Source organism: Poeciliopsis prolifica, unplaced genomic scaffold, assembly GCF_027474105.1.
Source record: "Poeciliopsis prolifica strain line A6 unplaced genomic scaffold, Auburn_PproV2 SCAFFOLD218, whole genome shotgun sequence".
NCBI lineage: Eukaryota > Metazoa > Chordata > Actinopteri > Cyprinodontiformes > Poeciliidae > Poeciliopsis > Poeciliopsis prolifica.
Window position 1 is genome coordinate 21890 of NW_026562593.1, and position 9355 is coordinate 31244.

Consider the following 9355-nt stretch of genomic DNA (forward strand, 5'->3'; position numbering starts at 1 on the left):
AGCTCAAAGTGTGATTGGATTGATAAAAGTTACTTTCAAGTGTTGCAACACATTCTCCTTTTAATTTCAGTCTGAACTTTGACTGGGCCATTGTAGCACATCAGTATAATTTGAATTAAATACTACAATTCCACTGTATTGAATTAAACGGGAATGAACACAATAGGCATGGTAAATAAAGAAGAGTAACTGTCAACTTCCCATGTGTCTTTATGTGCCTATTGCACTTTATGTTTTTATTTTATTTTAATTTTTATTAGTTATATTTTCAATTGTTTATTTTATTTTCTGTAAACAGTTGCAACAATTGAAGCAGGAAGCGCTTTTGTCTCGCGAGAAAAAACAAGATTTGCCCGTTTCAACACGGGTGGGAAACCCTGTTCCTCCCTCTTCCCTCCGCTGTCCACAAGCGAGGTAAAGTGCTGTTTTTCTCTCATCACATTTATGTTCATAAATATCTTCAGAACTTATAAGTTTGTTTTTTAGACGCACCCTGCTGATTTATAATGGCTATTTAATTGAAGTGTTTGGTCGTTGTCGTAAATAGTTGAATATCACTCTTAGTTTTTAAGTATTTAAGAGTGCTGATTTTCAGTGTGCTAGTAATAATGGCTGCCCCCATGCTGCCTCATTTGGCCTGCTACCGCACTTGCCTGTCTTTTACTCTTAATATGTTACGTGGTTACACCAAAGGAGTATCACAGCTTTTTTGGTGAAGTATATTGGTTTATAGGCTTTACTGAATAGTGTTTCACGTTAAGTGTGGTAGTAAGCCAACATGCGACTTTGAAGCTAACGTGCCGGCTACATCTGTTAGCTCTCTTAAGTGTACTAGATCTGACTTTGTGTATAGGCAATAATGCATCTTTGTTTTAAGTTTGCTTTTTATTTAAACTCGTAAATATATTTCCCACACTTGTGTTTAATTCTGGATAAGCACAACAAGAGACATGGCCGGCAAATTAGCCGGTAGCTAGGAAGCTAATGCATAGGTACTCGTAAAATCGTGTTCTTCTTGTCCCTAGTAAATAAAATTTAATAAAACATTAAAATTAAAATCACACCATTATTGTTATTTTCCAGCAGTCACGTGAAGATGATAAAAATTAATTTCACTGCAGTTGATGCCAGCACATGGAGCTTCTTGAACAGGATGTTTGCTGTGTACTCTGTTAAACCTTAATGGCTTCAGAAGTAAAAAAAAAAATTGAACTTAAAATAAAGAACTTGCTGAGTTACCTTTAACTTATGAAGCTCATGCTTTTTCTGTCATTTTAAAAATATGTTTATTTTATAACCTTCATGAAATAGTTTACTATATTGTAATCCCATTGCTTGTCAAATATGTACAATTATGTTGAACAAAATGCTGAAATTCAGTAAAACCAGTGAAGTTGAGGTGGGATCAAGTGGGGGCAAAGAGTTTCTTATTATATTGTTGAATATTGTAATAGATCTTATGTCATACAACCATTGCCTTATAGCTCCATGTTTAATTTACACCCTAAAGAACATTACTAATGCATATACAATGTGCAGTGTAGTGTTGCATGTGAACAGATCTTTGTTTATAGCATTGCTTCAAATGTGATCATGAATGTACTTATGACTACTCACTATTTTCTTCTGTAATTTGTGATATTCTCAACCATTTATAAGTTATTCTCTCAATTGCTTTTCCATTTAACAATAGTGCTAATCCCTATAAATAACATTTTATTGTGTAGAAATGTTGAGTTTTATACTGAATACAGTTTTTTAATTGTGTTGAATGTACTATGTTTTCTGTATTTTATGGTACTGCTATCTGATTTCCTAATTCTGGAATTGAATAAATGCATATCTTATCCAGACTGATCTAACATTGTACTGTCATATATAATGCTTAATCTCTTGCAGATGCCTGGTGTTACAGTGAAAGACGTCAACCAGCAGGAGTTTGTCCGTGCTCTTGCGGCTTTCCTGAAGAAGTCAGTATTATTTACCTGTTAATTTTATATTTTCATATATTGTTACTAAATTGTGTTTTGCGTCTGTTTTTAGAACTTTTACAGAGTCTTTGTTTTTGTCTTTCTTCTATACTGTCATTTGTGGATTAACTTTCTCTGATTTCTTTGTATGTTTGAGTTGCTTGGGTTGTTGGAAACTGCTGATGTGAATTCTGTGTTGTTGGCGGCATTTAAAAAGTAGATTAATCAGATTTGATGCTGATTTTCTCCCCTCCAGGTCAGGAAAGCTGAAGGTGCCTGACTGGGTAGACCTTGTCAAGCTGGGTAAGCACAAAGAGCTTTCTCCGAGTGATGAGAACTGGTTCTACATCAGAGCTGGTAAGTCTGAATATCTTTTATGATTGAAATAATTTTCTATACTGTAGGAGAGCAGTAATTTGCTTGATTACTTTTTATGTATAACAACTTGACTTTTGTTTTAATTTGCCACTGCATGGGGTTAACAATAGCTAATTTATTATTAATATTTCTCTGCAGCATCTACAGTTCGCCACCTGTATCTCAGAGGTGGTGCTGGTGTTGGCTCCATGACCAAGATCTATGGTGGTCGCAAGAGGAACGGTGTGTGCCCCGCCCACTACAGCGTTGGATCAAAAAATGTTGCTCGCAAGGTCCTGCAGGCTCTTGAACTCCTCAAGATGATTGAGAAGGATCCCAATGGGTAAGTAATGTTATGCACCAGCTTCTTTTACAAAAATCTGTGAACAGAGAGCTCTATTCTGACTTTGGTACACCTGTCTTTATTCATGTTTTGAAGAGTTTAGCAAAAGGATAAGTGTTTTATGACGGGTTGTTCTGATCACTTTCAATCTAGACTATGTATTTTTGCTTTCGGCAATATTTCAGTTCAAAGAGATGAAAGTGTAGATTATAAATCCTAAACCTGTTCTACGTTGCCTTACAGTTTTGATTCCACATGTTTAGGCCTGTCACAATGAACGATAAATCAATTAAACGCACGATAAATTAAAACTATCGACCTCATTTCAATTATCGTCAATATCGTTTCTTCCTGCCTTTTTCTCTTACTGTTGATGACACTAAATGAAAAAAGGCTCAACTCCGGTGCTCTCGTCTGACCCTCCCTTCCTTATTTCCTTAGTGTAATGCCCAGCGCGCGCTGCACCATCTTATGTCGCAGATTGTCGGCCCATTATCAAAACCTGAGAGACACATTAGCCGACAGAAATCCTAGCTATAACGGTTCGATCGAACCGTGTTGTGTCCAACAATGGACACAAAATAATAAGTCCAGTTCACTAATTTTGAAATCAAGCATTTATCAATTCCTTACTGCAATCTACCTGCAATGCATGTGGCTAGTGTTAGTCCTGACTGAATGAAAATCATTATAACCTATTTATGTCACGTTAATGAAGAACAGCTGAAAAGTTACCGGGTTTTCTGGTAGTAATTTCGCTCCAACTTCTCCCCCAGTTATTTAAATAACTGGGGGAGAAAAGGGGCAAATCTGTTATCTTTTCATTTTTTGCAGTGAGGCACCATTTTCATAATTTTTTTATTGTACCTTGGTCACATTATGACGATGAGACACAGCATCCAAATGTTTTTATTTTACAACATATTTTACTTGCTCTGCATTGTTGATTTAGTTTTTGCATAATTAAAACTAGAGCTGGTGTCTAAATGTCACAGAGCTTCGCAGAAATGTCTTACTTCAACAAACGTTGTAACAAAGCTCATGTAATTTTTTCTGTATACTAGTGAAACTGAGATTTACTAGTATTCCTGCGTTGCATTCGTGTTAATGAAGCACTAGAACTCCAGAGTAAACTTACATTTTGTTAAGCTGATTTAAAATGAATGTCTTTATTTAATTTAATGTTCATTAATTTAGAAATGCTCTGTGTCATTTTACATCAGAAATGTTTAGCAAATTTCTGGCTTGTTGAATTAAATGTTTGGTAGCTCAGCCTTTTTTATGTAACACATAAAGATTACACCAAATACACTGATTCATTTTCCTCTGGAGATAATTCAGTGAATTCTCCATTTGCTGAGGTGAGACTTGGTCTCATTTTGTCAACTTGCATTTTTAACATTGAGTAAACATTAGAAAGCATTTATTCTGGCAATAAACCTGTCCTGATTATGATTATGTTGACTGTTGAAGATGCTTTTGCACACCATGAAATTGAATTGAAATCCTCAGTACTTTATTTGCCAGATAGTTGCAAAACTAGGCTAATAGTGAAGGTTTATTTGGCTTTGAGCTTGCATATACTTATTTGAATAAATATTTGTTTATTGCAAATGCAGGTTTTGATTAAATAAAATGTACTAATCTCATGATTAAAACTATTGACATTTCAAACTAAAACAAAAGCCAAAATTTTCCAACAGTTGTGTTATTGTCAGTCTCGGATGTGTGAAGTTTGGTGGCGAGGAAATGATCTTACCAGGGTTGTTTTCAGTGGCTGGTGTCGGCCTCTTGGTTCCTGTGAATGAGCTCCTGATGATTTTCATTCACTCTGCCTCAGTCTGTGGGAGCCGGGTCATGTTTTGTCACAGCGCTCCATAACTGCTGTAAAATAAAAGGGGAAAATGGTCACATCAGTGTAATATGAAACTGTGGATAAAATACTCCCAGTTTGACAATATTTTGGATATTTAAGACAAAAGACTAATCCTGACAACAATTGACATGAAATACTTGCATTGATGCGTTTTTCACCCAGCCCGAGTTTGTACCTTCAAAACTTATAAATAAGCAATTGGGTCTTTTCAGTTGTGCTGCTTAATAATAGTAAAAAAATATGTATATAAATAAATATGTGTATATATTTATTTAAATTGTTTTTTTTTCTGTGTATTCAAAGAAAAGGCTTTTTAAATTTTCCATTTCTGACTTTTGCTATATTCAGAAAGAATCCTTCAGCTTGGAACTAAGTTGCATTTTAGAGCAGCAAATGGGAACACAGATTACACATGAGCAAAACACAGCTTGTTAACAAAACAGCCTTTGGTTAATGACTGTCTGGCTCTTGATGTTTTTTAATGAAAGCAAAACGGTTTGAAACGAGACGGTAAAAACCAACATTTTATTAATGACTCTAGAGGCAAGTGAAAACAAAATCTAGATTGGACGTCTTGGGGAAAACCCAGAATGTGTCTTCAAACATTTCTGTCCTAACAACTGTTTCTCCTTTCCGTTGTTCCTTCATTGAAGCTAATGCTGCCCTCTGGAAACACTGTTGCTATTCTTTGACATAAATGGCCAGCTAATTGCCTGTTAGCAGACACCAATTCTCATCTTTTTTTTTCGTTGAAACGTTTACTTTCAAACTGGTGATTAAAAACTGTTGTTTTTTTTTTAACTGCAACCCAGCAATTGGCATGTAATTACAAAACAAAACAGTTGATTGTGGGGTTTTTTTAAGTGCACCTGAAGCATAATTGTAAATTATCCTTTTGAGGTTTTTGTTCCCTTCCTAGTTTTGCATCTCCTGTTAGAGAATTGATCAGCAGTTTACTCTCGTCACTTTGTCTATGGGGTATAAATAAAATCAGAGATTGATCTTTTTTTTTTTTTTTTTTTCTTCCTATTTAGTGGCCGAAGGCTGACCTCCCAGGGAACAAGAGACCTGGACAGAATTGCTGGCCAGGTGAGAAAGTTTTCTGCATTAGTTGTCCCACAGTTTACCAAACTCATAAAAAAAATCCAAGAACATAATTTGGTTCTTGTTTTACACTAAAACTATAGTGATTGCATCTCTAATTTTCCATTTTTATAATAGTAAAATGAATGTTTGAGCTTTTTCTCTAATGCATTTTACTAACTCTACAGACTGTGGGAGAAAAATAAATTAAAAGCAGAGCAGGAAATGTTTTCTGTAATTTCTATAAAATGATGACCTTCACACTTGGGCTCCACCTTTTGACTTTGACAAATCTTTCAAAAATTTCTTCAATTAGTCAACAGCAATTTTAATCAAGCTCAGCTATCTGTAGGTGAGAAATGTTTCAGCACCAGTCGGTGTTTAGCTGGACCTTCTCTTGTCTGTATCACAGTGGATACATCACCCTGATGCTTCATTATTACCATATAAATTAAAATTAGGCCACCAGATACCCAGAGATGCTTTTTCTTGAACTAGCTCGTTTTTGTTTTGACATTCTTCAGCACATCTGCCAATAGAGAGACCCTATTGGTGTAAATTTACACCAATCAGTTGTACTGCTGTTTTAGTTGATACAATGCTCATTCATTGCAATTGTGCCAGTTGTTTAAACTTTGTTGTCCAGATAACCTCCTGTTTTGCATCACACTTTTTGGATTCTTTAAAATCTTGAATTAGCTTTTTTTTCTGTCTGGCTAAGTGTGAGTGAAAGGATTTCCATCTGGATTAGCTCAATTTGTGAACAGTGGAAATTGATCAAATTTATTTAAATATTGAATGGACAAATATTAGAAATAAATAATAGGCAATTTGGAAGCTTTTTAACCTCATTTAGACCAGGTTTTAAAATAGGTTCTTTGGTATTTAAATTGGGCCAAATTTAGACTTCAAAACTGATTTTGCTCACTCTGCAACATATTAAAGGTCTCAGATTATGAACTGTGATTTAAATAATCTGTTTCTAGTGTAGGTTAATTAATCCAGATTGAGCAAGAGTTGAGAATTTTAAAAGGATTGATGTGACTTGGTCCAGATGCCAACAAAGCAGTGAAAAGCCCGTTTTCACACTGCATGACCCGAGGCCAACTTCACGGTTGTGTGGTTTTATCTTTTGTGTGACATGCAGACTATAAAGCTAAATCTTTTACACTCTAATGCCAGATATGTTATAAAACCAGCAATAGATGTGTTGCATAGGAAGATGGATCCAGTAGGAATTCTCATTTGCTTACAATTTGATTGTGTTATGATTTGTCCAGATGTGACCTAGCTTATGAGAGAACAATGTGTGTTATGGGTTTGTAAGTCAGACTCATTGCTGAAATAATCTTGTACTTCTAAGCATTTCTATGTTATTCCATCCTCATTTTTTTCAGTAGCTCAATTTAGTGACAAACGGAGTGAAGCATTAAGCTTTTGAAATCATCACAAGGTTGCTGTTGTGGCTTTGATGCTGCGTCGTGTCAACGGCGGGAAGACGCCAGCCCCCTGTGTCACTTTGACATGCAAAGCTTTACTGGAGGCGCTTGTCCTGGGGCAGATTTTCTTCTGCAGCACGTTATTAAAATCGTTGCCCTTCGTTTAAAAACAATCCCTCACAGTTGGGCCTTGTCAAAAATCAAGAGAAGCGGCAATGTCTTGACAAGCCAAGGGTAAAAAGGGGTAAACATGAGGAGGGAATTTCATGCTTGGCGAGTTTGCCTTATGGCACCAGTTTTCTCCTTGTTTACCCATACTAATGAGCAGTATGCAGATGAGCAGACCTGTGCCGGCCCCGCCTTCCTGCCTGCTGCACTAAACTTGGCAAGATGTTGGCGTGGCTCAACTTAACTCTCGTTATGTAGCTTCTAATGGCTTATTCACTCATTGCAACTCTTCTGCTCTGTATTCTAGTATTGTTGATATTTCCCACAACTGTAATAGAACAATTTCTTTTCCAAGATCTGTTCCTCTTAAATCCTAGTGAATTGATGGTAAGTCGCTCCCATGTGTTGCAGTCGCTGTTTGAAACACTATTGCAGAAACCGAAATGGGTGAAAATTAGAAGTAAAAGATGAACAAATGGGAGATTAAGCAGATGGGAAGTTTGATTAGATTGGAGTTGAAGGAGATTAAATGGTTAGCCATTTGTACCAACCATATGGCCCACTTCCCCAAACTCACAAATTTGTAGCAGGAGAGAGCTGAATTTAAAAATATAATATATAATTTTCTTCTCCACAGGTTGCAGCTGCAAACAAGAAGTCTGTTTAATAAACCTTTTTTTCTGGACAAAGTCAAAATTGGTGTGTGTATTATTTGAGAAAAATACATTTTAAATTATGTTCAGGATAAAGCTGCTTTTTTTTTTTTTAAGGCAGTAAGCTAAGTGCATGGCAGGTCATTTTTATGATCAAATATGAACCTTCACTCAAAAGCCTAATTGTGGGTGCTGTATTCATTAAATTTTTAAGACATGAACAGAGAGCTGCTCCTTCACTGAGCCGTTGCAGGCTCCAGAAAATGGCCAGACATGATTGTTAAAGCGCCGTCTCTTTCTGTCACATCAGAGCTCTATTGTTGCCACTGTTTTCACCCGTTGCCTTTTTTCAGCTGGTAGAGATTTGGTTGTCATCCCATGATGAGCAAATGTTTTAAGAACAATAATGGCAGATGATTAGACTTTCAGTAGCACCACAGTTTTATCTGCAAGTCAAATATACAGGGGACCACAGTGCCACCTGGAGGTTAAAATTATATTTAATTTATTTTAAAAGAAATAATCTACTTGGACTTAAAACTAATTTCATTTTAAATTTTCAAATACTTTCTTTTAATATATATATATAGCAAACCCTTATTTTAAGTTAATTTATTCATAAAACAGATATAAATATTTTAGCAGTACAAATGTTTTTTGTTTTTCTTTTATCATTGTATTGTTTCCTTTTTGCTTTGGTTCGGCTGTCTGGGTTTGCTTAAGAGGCTGTCTGCACTGCTAATTGGAACTTATTGAGACAGGACATGAGACGCTTAATTTAGCTGAGTGTCTATAATCCTGTAGAGGGTGCCAAAGCCTGCAGAATATGAATCATCCTGGACAGAGAAGCCTCCATTTTCTTTTTAAATATAAAAGCTGTTTCTCTTGAACCACACTTTATTCAGTGGTTATTTATAGGGCTTTTTAAAAATGTGTAAACCAAAATTGGATTAAAAGTATAAAAGCTGTCAAGATTGGCTGAATATAATGGAAACAAACTGCAGCAGCTTCAAGGGGTGTGGGAAATGCACAAAGTACAGATGAATGTCAGCAAAAATGTTGGTTTGGAAATTAAACTCATACAGAAAATGAATTACTCTTGGTGCTCTATTTAGTTTTTGACTTGCAGCTATTTTAAAGTCGACTAAAATTTGAATAGGATTATAATTTTAATGCTGAAAATTTAGCCAACTGAATACCCACCCATGTATTATAGCATATATACAGACATCTTGGTTGGGGCTTCCTTGTTATGAATTACATTGATGCTAGGAGGCATAAAGCAGCTCTTCGTTCATTGCATTATTCTGTGACTGGGGTCTCCTTCACAATACTCCATTGATTCTCTACGGGCTTCAGGTCTGGCAGTTTGCTGGTCCATCAAACTTGGTGATAACATACCCATTAGACCCGATATTGGTACTTTTGGCAGTGTTGCTGCTGGTAAATCGAAATCCATAAAGCAG

The 9355-nt window shown here is 35.8% G+C and overlaps 1 protein-coding gene across 1 annotated transcript; it reads left to right on the forward strand.

Moving 5' to 3' along the window:
- The first annotated feature begins 356 nt into the window (after positions 1-356).
- Positions 357-7932, forward strand: LOC129357016 (40S ribosomal protein S19). The gene is made up of 6 exons (XM_055026540.1): positions 357-414; positions 1900-1970; positions 2227-2327; positions 2487-2670; positions 5581-5635; positions 7874-7932. Exons 2-6 carry the CDS (start codon positions 1900-1902, stop codon positions 7901-7903), a joined length of 441 nt encoding a protein of 146 aa, XP_054882515.1. The 5' UTR covers positions 357-414; the 3' UTR covers positions 7904-7932.
- The last annotated feature ends 1423 nt before the right edge of the window (positions 7933-9355 follow it).

Coding starts and splice junctions, on each gene's coding strand:
- LOC129357016 (XM_055026540.1), top strand. CDS start 1,900: ATGCCTGGTGTTACAGTGAAAGACGTCAACCAGCAGGAGTTTGTCCGT. Junction 2,328..2,486: donor CTGGTTCTACATCAGAGCTG/GTAAGTCTGAAT, acceptor ATTTCTCTGCAG/CATCTACAGTTCGCCACCTG. Junction 2,671..5,580: donor ATTGAGAAGGATCCCAATGG/GTAAGTAATGTT, acceptor CTTCCTATTTAG/TGGCCGAAGGCTGACCTCCC.